Genomic DNA, 13,579 nt, shown 5'->3' on the forward strand with positions numbered 1-13,579 from the left:
TAGAATTGTGCATGATTTCTGAGGTGTAGTGGAAAAGCCCTGACATTTTTGTATCCTTCTGATGAATGACAAAAGATTAATGAAACCCCTAAAAACCTTAATACTTTTATTTATAATCTCTGATGTTTATTCTTTCCTGGACACTTAGGGCCTGCCTTCTCCTCTAGCCTTAGCCTTCTACCCCCTCACACCCAAAAAGACCCAAAAAACCCCAAACTTTTGTCCTGTGCACCAGGAGGTTTTTTTTGTTTTGTTTTAAGGTTTTATTTATTTATTTTTCGAGAGCAGGGAAGGGAGGGAGAGAAACATCGGTCTGAGCCTGCAGCCCAGGCCTGTGCCCTGACGCAGCATCAAACTGGCGACCTTTCACTTTGCATCAGGAGCTCTTGGCCTCCACTCCATCGCTAGGCTGCTGACGATGGGGAACCACCAGCCATCTCCACGCGCAACACAGTGGTGTTTCTGGGGAGAGATTTTCAAAGAAGTCCCTAATCCAAAACAGTGTTCACAATTGCTGTATATTCTAGGACAGCCTGTTTGAGGCTTGGCTTTCCCTCTCCTTTGCCACCCCCAAAAAGGAAATAGAATCTCCATGTCTACTTGAACCACGCATGAAATGTTCATTCATAGTTGCTCTTCAGTAATAGTCAGCCGCTGGTATTCACACTTAATCCATTTCACCACCAGACATTTTGCAATTTTATAAAATCAGTTTGGGAATGAGAAAAATGTGAATTTACATGTGGCAAGATACATAACCTCTTGGGTCATACCTTGTGTCCCAAAACTAGTGGCGAAACCTCAAAAGAATTAAAAAATACATATTTAAGCCATTGATTTTATGCAGAAAATAATAACGACCAAAGTTTATTGAGCAATTATTTTGTGCAAGGTACCATTCTTAGTACTTTACATAGAAGCTCTCAGCTAATCCCTGTAACAACTCTGAAGGTAGCTCTCTTATTATCTCCATTCTATATGTGACAAAGCAGTCCCAGAGAAGTTAGGTAACTTGTTTGAGATCATACGGCTCAATTTGCATTGACTCTAGGGTCCAGACTCTAGCTACTATGATGTTGAAATTTGAAATTTGGGATGAAGTCACTTGACATTTTCTCTCTTTTCTGGTTCTCCAGCCAGTTGTTTAGTATTAGTTCTGTTACCTTCCTTTTTTTTTCTTTTTTAAATAATGCAACACTACTTGAAAAATACAATATGGGTAAACCTTACCTCCTAACTTAGGAAAGAAAGCTTGGGTGAATTCGTTATTTTGTAGGGTAATGTAGCTTGTGTTTATGAGAGGGACAGTGTTGATATTTAGGGTTTCTTTTCCATTCAAGCTGCAATGTTGAGGTTTGAGAATTTTAAAGCTGACTTTAGAAAGAGAAACATTGGTTTGTTGTTCCAGTTATTTATGTATTCATTGGTTGCTTCTTGTATGTGTCCTGACTGGGGATCAAACCCGCAACCTTTGTGCATTGGGACAACACTCTAACCAACAGATCTAACCTGCCAGGACCAGCACCTTCAAAGATGGACCAGGCCCCCTGAGCTCACTGCACCAGTATCTGCACAGGGGTAGACTTGGTCAGGGTAACTCAGTGCCCTACAGCTTCGGGCAAAGGAAGGCAGTGTAACAGAGTCAGAGGCAGGAGTAAGAAAGGCTTCTGGATGGAGTGGTGGGGAGGGGATTTACTGAGAACCAGCCAGCAACTGGTTGCTGGTTGAGAGCCAGCAACCAGCAGCCTTCTTTATTTTAATCATTATTTACTCTGGCAAAGATAAAGGATAAGTGCCACTTTGAGATGCTTTTGGCAGAGAAGTTACTCTGTCACAGCAGGAACAGAGGATTGAGGAGGAGGATTTGTGGGAAATTTTTAATCTCTTCCAATGAGGAAGAAACATATAAGTTCATTCAGTAATGATCACTTTTCACAAAACCTTAGAAACTGATCACTGATTATTATTTCAGATTAGTTATAATTAACTTACATGCAACAAGTTTGGTTAATTTCTCATTTGTTACTATTGTACTTAATAGACCTAAAAACTAATCCAGTTCTTTTTGAATACTGTAGGGAAATCAGAGTTAAATGCAGCTAGTGGACAGCGTGTGGCAGCGCAGGAAGGACTGGCGCTTGCCCGGGAAACTCCAGTTACCATTTACATCTGTCGGCTCGTGTTCACCGCGTCTCCTTTAAACTGTCTGCAGAGTAGAGCCCCCCAGAAACTAATTTGGGGTTTGGGGGTGTGTGTGTTTGTTCTGAAGCAGTAGGTCTGATATTAACTGGTAGAGCAGAGATCAGATTACCTTTTCAGTTTAAATCCTTTATAAGTAGAAATTTACGTACTTCCAAGAGAGACTATGGCTGACTTCCAGGTTCCATTTTTGTTTTCATCAAAAGCAAGCAGTGTTTGCCTTTATAAAGGCTTATGAAACCTGTTTCAAATGGATGATTATGATTGGGGACTTAACCTTGAGTGTACACTCGTAGTTGGAAAACGTGAGAAAACCAAGTGAAAACCAGCACATGCCACTGAAACCTCTGCTTCTTTCTGTCCTCAGTTTCTCCATCGTGCTTGTTTCCCACAGCCACACCCTGTAGGGTCTGCCTCTGAGTGGTCTCTAACCTGTTTGCCCTTTGCCCGTTTCCGTTGTTCACGTTCCATTGTCGCCATCCCTTCCTGGGCGGTTCACTTCCCTTGGATCTAGTTTTTGTTATTGTTGCTGATTTTCCTTCTAAAACATAGCTCTTATCCTGTCATTTTCCACCTGAAAGTTGTTAGAACTCAGAGCTGTCTGCAGCAGAGATAGCGCCAGTGGCTGCGCACTGCATTCTGCCCACAGTGCTGTTTCTGGAGCCTGTACAGCACTTTCTGTTTTACTGAGCTGACGTTTAAAATTCAAGAGATTTTACATAAAAATCTGAATGTTTGGCTTTTCTTGAAAAACTGGAAGATCTGACAACCCTGGGCCCCACACAACAACAATCAGCTGGAGCTGAATAGTTGTTCCTTTTACATGGGGGTGTATCTCTACACAGCCCCATCTCATTCATTGCCTGGGGCTGATTACCACTTGCCCCCTTTAGTGGGACTAAAAGCTGGCCCTTGCTTGCTTGCTTGCTTTTTCTTTTTAGGGGAAGGGAGTGAAAAAGACAGGGAGGGAAACATCAGTGTGTGGTTGCCTCCCAAGCGCCCCCTACTGGGGGGCATGGCCTGTAACTCAGGCATGTGCCCTAACTGGGAATCAAACCAGCAACCTTTTGGTTTGCAGGCTCACACTCAGTCCACTGAGCCACACCAGCCAGGGCTGGCACCTGCCTTCTTGGCCCATTTAAGGCACCTAAGGCCCCTGTAGGCAATTTTCCACGCTGGTCAATTGGCTTACCAAATCCTGGCCATCTCATTCCATATCCCATTTGTCTCTTAAACTGTAGTCTAGCCATAGTGGATTCCTACTACACCTCAGATATACGTGAATATCTTCTTATGCATATGATTGCAGTCTTGCCTCTCTTAGACTGAAGGCTTGAAGACAACTATAGATGCATCTCCACCTAAACCCTAGACTGTAAGCTCTGTGAGGGCATATTCCTCACACATTGATCTCCTGGGCTTTTCCTGAGGCCTCATGGTCTTTTATTCCTCTTTGCCTTTTGATATTCTATTTCCGCTTCCTGAAACATCTTCACCTTTCCACTAGTTCCTGTACATACCAGCCTCCCATTTGAACTTCTGCTTAGTCAGAGTTTGTCTATTATTACCATCTCTGTAAATGCTTTGCTAACACATTCAGACAGGGTAAGTTCTCTGTGTTTCTGTGCTCCCTTAACATGTGGTATGTATACCTCCTTCCCCCCCATACTTCCCACACTGTGTCATCAAGAATGTGAGCAACTTCAGGGCAGGGACTGTATCTCATTCTTTCCTTCACAGCCCGAGCGCCCAGCACCTTGATACGCAAAAAAGGTTTGTTGAATGAATTTGATAAAAGTCAGACATATAATGGTTACATACTAAGAATTGATTAACTTCTTAAGAGTGACACGTGTCCCCCATACTCCCAGTTAAGGATGTGGAGAAGCTGGTGATAAACAGCGTAGCCGGGCACAGTGGGAGAATTTACTGCCTTAGGTTGTTTTTATACAACTCGTCAGTTCTTGCTTGTTGCTCGTTTCCCATGCATCTAAATCTCGCGTGTCTTTTTCCAAACTTAGCGGGTCATGTGATGTTTCTTGTTTTGCTCACAGAGGACTGGTGTTTAAGTTTGGCCGCACGGAAGACCTGTGGCAGTGAAGACATCTGGCTCCTGCTGCCACACAGCGGCCCCGCGTGGTGTTTTGTTCCTGTTTTCGTTTTTTTTTTTCTACTCCCAGTTTTTTGTAATGCCGTTTCCTAAACTTATTTCTGAGTAGAGTCTCAGCTTAAATTTGTGTGATACTAAAATCATGAGAGATCCCTATTTAAATAACAACAAAGATCTATTGTGGTATGCATTTGAGTAACTTATAAAATGTTGAAAAATATTTCACGTGAGTAATTTTTATTGTTTTATCATGGTATGATTTGTGAAAATAAAAATAAATTACAAAAGAAATTGTGGATATACCTTATATGAGCATGTGTCATACCCAAGGTCCGAAAGTGCCCTGAAGACACGTGCTCATTTAAATGTGGGCTCTTCTGTGTCAGATGTTAAGTGAAATACAGACATTTTCTTGTTTTTAAAAACTATTCAGTGTTCAGGAGTCTTTTTTAAATTGTTTACACTATTACAGATGTCAGTGGTCAGAATTCCTTCTCACTATACTTTGTGTTTTAGTTGTGACAACAATCCTAGAAACATTTCAGTGTAAGTAGCTGTTACGGGTCTCCCAGGGCGGGAGTGAGCATGTCGGGAGAGAAGAGCTCCTGGTCCAGCCACCAGGCTCTGCAGAAGTGTCCCTTCTGTGCCCCTGATCTGGCGAGGGTGGGGGCGGTGGTGATAACTCAGCTGTGACACATGGTTCTGGTGGGGCCACGCAGTCACTCCACATCTACTGTTGAGGGAAAGAAGAAAGGCAGAAGGACTTGACACTGTACTCAGGTGACAAATTTTGTTGGTTCGATAATAAGTTGGATTCCATGTTTCATTGTATCTCTGTACTGAACCACTAAGCTCAAAATAGACCAGCCAGGCCAGTTATGTTTACAAACATTAACTACTGGGAACGCTCATGGTCTGTTCCTCTGTGGAACTCTGTTATCCCCCAGGCTCCCCACCTCGGCAAGTGGGATTTTTTTAAGGAACTAGCTAACTATGGGATACGTGTTCTTCAGACCTACAGCTTAAAATGTTTCCTTTCATAAAACTTACTACAATTAGCCCTTCATTAAACACAAAATATCTCTCAGATGACTTACATCTCTTTTCCATGCCAACCACAGTTACCTCCCTGTATGCAGGAAGTTTTGGATACGGCCTGGTCGTCTGGACACTACTTGGAGAGGTGCTGTTGCTGTCATCCCACAGAAATCAGTCATGGGGCGTTTTTAGATCATAGGATGTGAGAATTGGAGGGGGTCTTAGAGGCTGAAGCCCACCTTCTCTTTTTACAGATGAGAGACCATGGACATGTAAATGATTTCCTTAAGGTCATGGAACTAATTTCTTAATGCTGAGGCAGTGTACCTCCATGACTGACCACAGCGTCTTTCCCCACAGTTAAATTCCAAATGTGCTCAGGGAATAAGAACTACCTTGAAAATTGCTGAAATAAAAGCATGATGTCTGCTAAGACTAAATATAAACGAGTATTCTTAATTTTGCCCTGGCTGGTGTGGCTCAGTGGATTGAGTGCTGGCCTGTGAACCAAAGGGTTGCTGGTTCAATTCCCAGTTAGGGCACATGCCTCGGTTGCAGGCCAGGTTCCCAGTAGGGGGAGCACAAGTGGCAACCACACATTGATGTTTCCCTCCCTCCCTCTCTAAATAAATAAATAGACAAAATCTTTTTAAAAACAGTTTTTAATTTCCCTACTTTTTTTCTGCTCTGCTGGTGTAGACAAGAGTTAACTGGGTAGGATACTTTATTAAGCATGAAAAAAAATGTAAGAATTGTGAAAATTTAACCAAAATCTGAATTTTATGTTGCCTGCACCCAAGGAAATACTGGTAGCATCATTTTTAATGAAACCATTCATTTAAAACTGTTAGGAAATTACCACTTAGACTGAGTTTTTAGTCCTTTATTTTAAATACCAAATCTGTCTGTGACCTTAACTTCGTTATACATAAGGGGACTGCAGTAATGAGTGTTTGTCACACACACACACACACACACACACACAAATGTGGGCAACAGTAGAAGGAAGCTCTTGTGTTTTGGAACAGGCCTTGTTTTTCTTGGATGCTGTTGCTTAAAATCCAACAGCCAAATGAGGAAACTGTAAAAGCAAAGCAAACATTTTATTACAGAAGAACCCTCTACTCTTAAAATTTATACACATATTGATTCTGGCGTGATCTTTTGAAATTCACATTGACACACGTCTCATAACATCTGGACTGGAAGAGCCCCTGGACACACAGACCTCATTTTGTATAGCTCTTCACTTGGGTCACTGCTAAATAGTCATCTGGCTTTATTTGAACACCTCCAGTGACGATGGACTCACTACCATTTAAAGGAGTTCACTCCACTTTCCAGACAGTTCAGACTGCTCATTTACACCACACTACCCACTGGGCCTAGGTACATTCTTCGGAGAAGCATGGAAAAACTTCTTTTCTTCTACATGACAGTTTTCTAAGTGTATGAAGATTGTTCTTAGGTCTCCTTTGGGTCTTCTGCAAGCTGAATATATCCTGAATTCTTCACTTATGCCGTGTTACAACATCACTGCTCATGAAGTTGTATGGGTCACAGAATTCTAGAATTGGACCTCAGAGTAGCTAACTTGTGGGGTGTTTTCTATGGAACAGTGTGCTAACATTTCACACACATTGTCTCCTTTAAATCCTTACCCCAACCTAGTGAGACACTACTATTATTACCTCCATTTCAGAAATGGGGAGACGGAAGCTCTGAGAGATCACAGAGCTAAAGGTGGCAGAACCCCGATCTGTCTGAATCCAACATGTGGACTTTGATCTCATCTTACAAATGAGGAAACAGAGCCCCAGAGAAGTAAAGTGACTTGCCTGCGAGCACCAGCCTACCAGGGGTGAGCTAGGACTAGAATTCAGATCTGCCTTCCAGAACAGTGCTCTGCACTGGGCCTCTCAAGGGGGAAGGAGTCATTGGCAGGCTCCTCATCTGTTTTCCTGCTCTGCTTGGAGAGTGTGCTCTCATGTTGGACCCTTACTGTGTGTAGAGAACATTTATGTTCAATCAGAAGCAGGGGTGATACCAGGTTGACAAGCCTCGGTTTTGAGAATTTTGCATAAAACAGCAGGAGGCACTCTTAACACATTTTGTCATGTTTTTGTGCCAAAACAGTGGTGGTGTTTATACTTCTTGGCAATAACATTATTTTAAAAAGAAACTGCAAATACTGACTCAGAAGCCAATAGAGGGTCTTTGGCACATCGCAGTCATTTCACAGTCCGTCTCGTGCTCCATCCTATCACCGCACTCAACTCCAGAGCATTCACATTATTGCATAATCCCCCCCACGGAAACCGTTGGGAGCTTCCAGTTGCCTGAAGGATGCTTCAAGGGGCTCCAGCCGATCTTCCCCCTTCTCTTCACCCACTCTCTGCTGAGCTAGGTTGCTTCCTCTCCTGTTCTGCTCTCAGCATTCCCCTCGCAATGCCTTTCACTTCCTGTCGCTTGGCCAAATCCAGCACAACTCCCAGTTCCATTTTCCCTAACCTCCCCAAACTCATGACCTCCTCCTCCTCTAATTCTTCGGGCAGCTGCTGCCAGAATCACTCTTTTAGTACTTAATAGGTAGAGCGGCACACACGGAAAGAGCCAGTCCTTCAACGTGGTTGAAGCCCTAGTTTCCCTATTTGTGCCCCCACACAATACTCAGAGCAGAGGCTTAGCCACCGTAGTCCTGCAGAAACAGCTTCTCCCTTCAGAAAGGTTCGCTGTGGAATTAATTTTCATAAGTGGGTATCAGTGGGCCCTTGTGCGCTCGGAAAGCAAGAAATAAAATCCCTGGTTTATTAAGCTGAAATAAAGAGTCGAAGGAAGCAATTTATTCTCTTGGTGAAAGCACACGAAGAATTGTGTTGTAAATTGAATTTTTGTAAATCAGCACATGGGTTAGGATCTTTGCCATCTACAGGAAGACAGAGATGTAATGGACGCAGCTCCTTGAGACCTACAACCCTATCTTACATAGAGTTGTCTCTCCAGCACTTCACACAAGGGCTCTGTCGCATTTTAGGTAACACAGCTGATGGGATTAGGGAATGAACAAGTGCCTCTCACCAGAACCGTCCAAGGGTGAGATGGTGCCCCATCCCGGAGAGTGCCAGGCATGGCCTGGACAACCAGGGACAGATATGTCCCTTCCACCCCCCAGAAGAAGTCTGGTTCTATAAAATGCAATAAGGGCATTCAGTAATGTTTAAACTGTGTTTCTGGATGGCTTACAAAAAAAAAAAATCACTCCTGGGTTTATCAGCTTTGGAACTTTTAAATTCTGTCTTCTTTAATGGATATTTGGCTTTTCAAGTGTAAGATGTAAGTGTGAGACTGCTGAATAAATGCTTATACTCAGCTGTAAGAAAGGAAATTAGAAGATTGGGGGAAAAGAAATAGTTCTCCAGTAGGTATCCCCCTCCTGCCCCCCACACACGCTGTGTCCTTGGGGCCAAATGGACACTAATCTAAATTCCTCCCCTTCCACTTACTACCTTGGTCATTCTGGACAAGTTACTCCTCATCTTTAAGATGGAAACACTTAACTCGTGTGCGGGGTTGTTGCAAAGATAAAAATCAGAGAATGTTAAAAGCATCTAGCACAAAAATGGAAATAGCAGGCATGCAAAAAAATAATGATAGCTAGTATGCTTACACATTCCTTCATGTTTGGCTGAACACCTAGTAATAAACTTTCACATTCGTATGGTGGTTTGCAATTTACCAAATGTATTATAGTTATAGATGTTATTATCTCATTTGATCTTCAAACCACCCAGTGAGGTAGAACAAAGATTACTATTCTTATTTTACCACAGCGAGAGAACTTGCCTCCCTGACACCTTGTAGAACGGTGGCTGGAATCCAGGACTGCTCACTTCCGGTACACTCTCTGCTGCTGCAGTGGCTAGTGTTTGGTGGGGTGCCCCGGATTTCCTTCATTTATTCAGCAAATATGTGTTGCAGCTCGAGTAGTTGAGCTGGATATCTGTCCTGATTGTGGTATCCCTGGTTGGCTAGCAGAGTGCTTGGTATTTGTGTAATAGTTGCTCAATAAATACTTGTGGAACGAATGGATGGATTACACCAGTTTTATGAGTCCTGTCACTAAATCACCCTGCTTCTCTGCTAGAAGGGTAAGGACACTTGCAGGGCGTTGGAAGAGACTGGCTGTTGGGAAACACCAAGAACCAGCGACAGTAGAGAGGAGCTGGCGCGAGAGGAGGCAGGTTACACACAACCTCGTGTATGACTCTCAGAATAACGTGGAGGGAAAGAAGCCAGATGAAGGAGAGTGTGTACCGTGTGGTTCCATCCATATAAATTTGTAGAAAATGCAAACTAGTCTATAGAGACGGAAAGCAGGTCAGTGGTTGCCTGGGGGTGGGCGTGGGGTGGGGTAGAAAGGGAGTAGTTCCAAAGAGGCAGGAGAAAATGTTTCGTGGTGATGGATATGTTGTTCTTGATTGTCATAATGGTTTTCCTGGGTGTAGGATAGATTTAAATGTATCAAGTTGTAGACTTGAAATATGTGTAGTTCATTGCCTTTTGTACTCACAAAGCTGTTTGAAGAAGAAGGGGTGGAAGGAGACAAAGGAGGAGAGAAGAGGCAGGCTCTTTCTGCAGGCTCTCTCTGTTTTGCCCCCACAGACCCGAGTGCCAAGGCCCGCGGTAAAGATAGCTCTCTGTCCCTTTAGTGCTTAGTGTGCCAGCTTGTGGGCAGAGTACAGATTGGCCCAGGACTTGGAAGGCCTGCTTCCGGGTCGTGCCTCTGCCACCCACAAAGTATGATGCTGGGCACTAGCCTGACCTCTGTTGGCCCCAGCTTCCCATTTGTAACAGGCAGTACAGATCTCTGCTTGCCCAGCCAACCTCAGCTTCCACTGGGAGATTACCTGCAGTGATGTCAGAGTGCTCTATGAACTATGAGTGCGGGTCAAGGCAAGGAGGGCAGTGGGGTGACCGTGTCTAGCCTGGTCATGACAACGAATGCTACAATGTAACAGACTCTCAGTCCTGCTGACTTGTTTGAGCTCTGTTTCCCTGGGCTAAATGACCCCAGACTTCTGTACTACAAGGTTCCTGGTGCCCACCAGCTGGAATTCATGAGAGTTGTTCTAGATTCAGTTCTGCTACTCGATGAGAACATGGTCAGTCCTGGCTGCACTAGACCCGCTGGCCTCCGCGGTCCTCTGGCACTTGCATTCAGGATCCTAGCACCTTCACATCAAACTGTTCACCCACTGCGATGACTCCAGGTGGAGAGAAGTGTGGCAAGAGTCAGTTCTCTGATCCCTGGCCCTCCATGACTTTGGGGCACCAGGGAAACGGTAGCCTTTACCGCCTCCCTCCCCTCCCCCACCTCCCCCACACACATGCAGGACGTGCTCCTCCTCCCGTGGTCCTTACTTCATTTTCATGTGTTTTTACTTTACTCTCATAAACCCTGAGTGAACATGTGGGCCCAGATATATTTGTGAATTCATTCACTCAAAATCTATGACATTCATAGGTTAAAAAAATCTTACCTCCCAGAAAGCTTGGTCATCGAAATATTTAGCCACAGGAGGAGCTCTCCATATTTTGACATTCAGGAGTAAACCTGTTTAAATTCATAAGTAAATGTTCAACATTGGAAGCACAGCATTTGTTTATCTCCAAATTAATCAAAATATCATATGTCCGCTATGGTATCTCAACAGAAATCCTGTTTTCTTCCACAGCCAGGACCCAGACAAATGGAAACACTGTTCTTCCTGGACTAGCTTGCTTAATTCCATAGACACCTTTCGACAGGAACTGGCAAGAGCAATTATTTCCGAAAGACTGAGGTTCCACTGAGAGGTGTAGGGTAGCTGTGGATGTGACACCCCTCCCCAGATGGAATAGAAGCCCCCACTGAAAAGCTTCTCCATTGCAAACGCAAAAGCTACCATGGAGAGCGACTCAAAGTGGGCACCCTTGTAGGTCCAACAAACTCCTGCCAGCTGCAGCTTCAGATTCCACTTGCGTAGGTAGGAAAGTAGCTCATAACAATTTGCTTTGGTGCCTGTTCTTTTCGCCTGTCCAGCCTCTGCCCAGAGAGCTTGGCCCTGTGCATTCCCCCAGCTGCACAACATCTGCCGAATTTTCCAGGATACGTGAAAGGACAGTTTACCTTTCACATGAAGCAGGGAAGTGGCATTCATAGATGTATGTGTGTATTTTTAATGATGACTGGTCCCATTGTATTCAATAATAAGATTAACAAGAGAGGGCACATGCATATTCATATTTCCTTTTTATTTTGCATGCCTTTAACTGATATTGGCAGGTAAGGTGCAATTAGCCGGAATTACTCAGAAATGATCTCTATCGCCTACGTGAATTTTCCAGGTAGTTGAAGCTTACGTATCACTAATGAAAATCCATCTGAAAACATAAATCCACAGTGCATTTCTTATCTTATGAATCATCACTGAACACATGTAGACTTTTTGAACCGTTGCTGGGAACATCGACTTATAAAATTTCTGTAAAACTCAGAGCAGGTGTATGTATGCTGTGGAGGGGTGTTGGCCTGCTTGTCTGCAGCCCAAGCTTTTTGTGTTCTTGTGTCTGATTTCAAGGATTTCTCTTCCTCTGGGAGGCTCTTCGCTTTCGCTTCTAAAATACCAGTGTGCCTTACCTCTTGGAATCAACCCCACCTCCAATCTGCTATTTCCAATCTTCCTGAACTGAAAACCCAACAACTATGCCTGATGGGACTGCTCCTTAAACAGCAGAGACAGGCCTCAGACAATGGGGTCTCCTGACAAGTACAATGCTTGGCTTTCATGTAGCAATTTGGGGCTATTTTGGCTGCTTGGGGACCACTTTCCCCTTCTGTTGTCCAAGTTCTTTTTAATCACCAGTTCCCTCACATCCAAAGCAACATGCAAGGAAGAAAGCTCATTGGTTTTAACTCTTAAAGGAATAATATAGGTGTCATTTCCGCTCTTCTCTTAAGTATAAGGAACCCCCCCACCCCCAAGTCTTTTACAAGACAGTGCAAGTCAGTGTCGCTTTGGTAATAGAGTGACTAATGGTGAATGATGAAAGAGCCCAGGTATAGGGTTGCCAGATAAAATACAAGATGCTCAGCTGAATTTTTATAAAACAACTACCTTATACTTTCATTTGCTAAATCTGACACCCCTATCCAAGATAGAGTGTGAACTTATGGAGGAAGGCATTTCACTTTTTGTTTTCACTTTTGTGTGTGTGCTTTATTTTTTTTCTCTTTTGTGTTTTTTTCCTTTGTTCATTCATCTGTTTTTAATTAATCACCTCAACCTCTGTCAAAAGCTGAGGCCATGTGGTACGTTAAGGTAATTTTAGACAATCTCACTCTCTAAAATTATCCAGGTAGCTCCAAAAAGTACCTTCATACATATTTTAGAGCTGAAAGGAAGCCAAATGATTAATTACCATAATCTTTTCATTATACAGGGGAGCCAGCTAAGCCCAGAGAAAGTAAAGTGATACAATGCGGCACAACTCGTTAGTGTCTGCCTGTGCTATTTTGTCTCTTGTCTGGCATCCGCCCCTTGCTTAGGGACACAACATAGGAGTGTCTAGTCAAGAAAAGCTACTCACTTACAGGATGAAAGTCAGCATTTCTGAGCAGAATGTACATTTTCACCTGGCATATAAGATTGGCAAATTAATAACCCCTCAAGATTCGTTGCTGTTCTGTCATATTGCAAGAGCAAAACCATACTTCAGTCCTCTGTTTAACGATCTCCAGTGGCTTTCCGTCTTTCAGAGTGACCTGGCGCCTTGCTACCACTCTGTTCTCACCCCTTGCCACTCTCCCCCTCACTCTACGCACGTCAGCTACACTGACCTCCTTTGTCGTTCCCCAGACATACAGAGCATTCTCCGGCCTCAGGGCCTTTGCACTTGCTGTTCCTTCTCATAGACTGCTGTTCTCTAAAACGAGCTCGTCGTATGTCTCCCTCCTTCTCTCCATTCAGGTCTCTGCTCAAAGGTCCACTGACTAGATAGGCATCCCCTTGCCACCCTTCTGAAAGAACAGCTCACCCTCACACTGACTCTAGTTCCCTCACCCCAATTTATTTCTCTTCATAGCACTTATTACCATCTTACATAGTATGCATTTATTTGTCTATGTATCTTCAAATAGAATGTCATCTCCATGCAATCAGGGAATTGTTTTATTCATTGCTGTGTCCCTAG

At 43.7% G+C, this 13,579-nt stretch overlaps 2 protein-coding genes across 9 annotated transcripts in view; one reads left to right on the top strand and one right to left on the bottom strand.

The window, feature by feature from the left end:
• The window catches only part of TMEM50A (transmembrane protein 50A), a 34,305-nt gene that overhangs the window by 12,999 nt on the left and 7,727 nt on the right, over positions 1–13,579 (top strand). Inside the window, exon 7 of one of the 3 annotated variants that reach the window (XM_024554396.3) lies at positions 4,254–4,737. The exons of the other annotated variants lie outside the window; for them this stretch is intronic. Coding sequence (XP_024410164.1) covers positions 4,254–4,299 — 46 coding nt within the window. The 3' untranslated portion in view covers positions 4,300–4,737. Of the gene's footprint in view, positions 1–4,253; positions 4,738–13,579 lie in introns of those variants that run through there. 3 annotated transcript variants of the gene reach the window in all.
• The window catches only part of RHCE (Rh blood group CcEe antigens), a 39,254-nt gene continuing 26,002 nt past the window's right edge, over positions 328–13,579 (bottom strand). For 3 of the 6 annotated variants that reach the window (XM_045190688.3, XM_045190687.2, XM_045190684.2), the window contains 2 exons: positions 10,888–10,961; positions 328–462 (listed from right to left, as the gene is read on the bottom strand). In XM_045190688.3, coding sequence (XP_045046623.2) covers positions 367–462; positions 10,888–10,961 — 170 coding nt within the window. In that variant the 3' untranslated portion in view covers positions 328–366. The other 3 variants (XM_024554740.3, XM_045190685.2, XM_045190686.3) reach the window with 3 other exon arrangements.

The sequence above is a fragment of the Desmodus rotundus genome, chromosome 3 (assembly GCF_022682495.2).
Source record: "Desmodus rotundus isolate HL8 chromosome 3, HLdesRot8A.1, whole genome shotgun sequence".
In the NCBI taxonomy this organism is placed as follows: domain Eukaryota; kingdom Metazoa; phylum Chordata; class Mammalia; order Chiroptera; family Phyllostomidae; genus Desmodus; species Desmodus rotundus.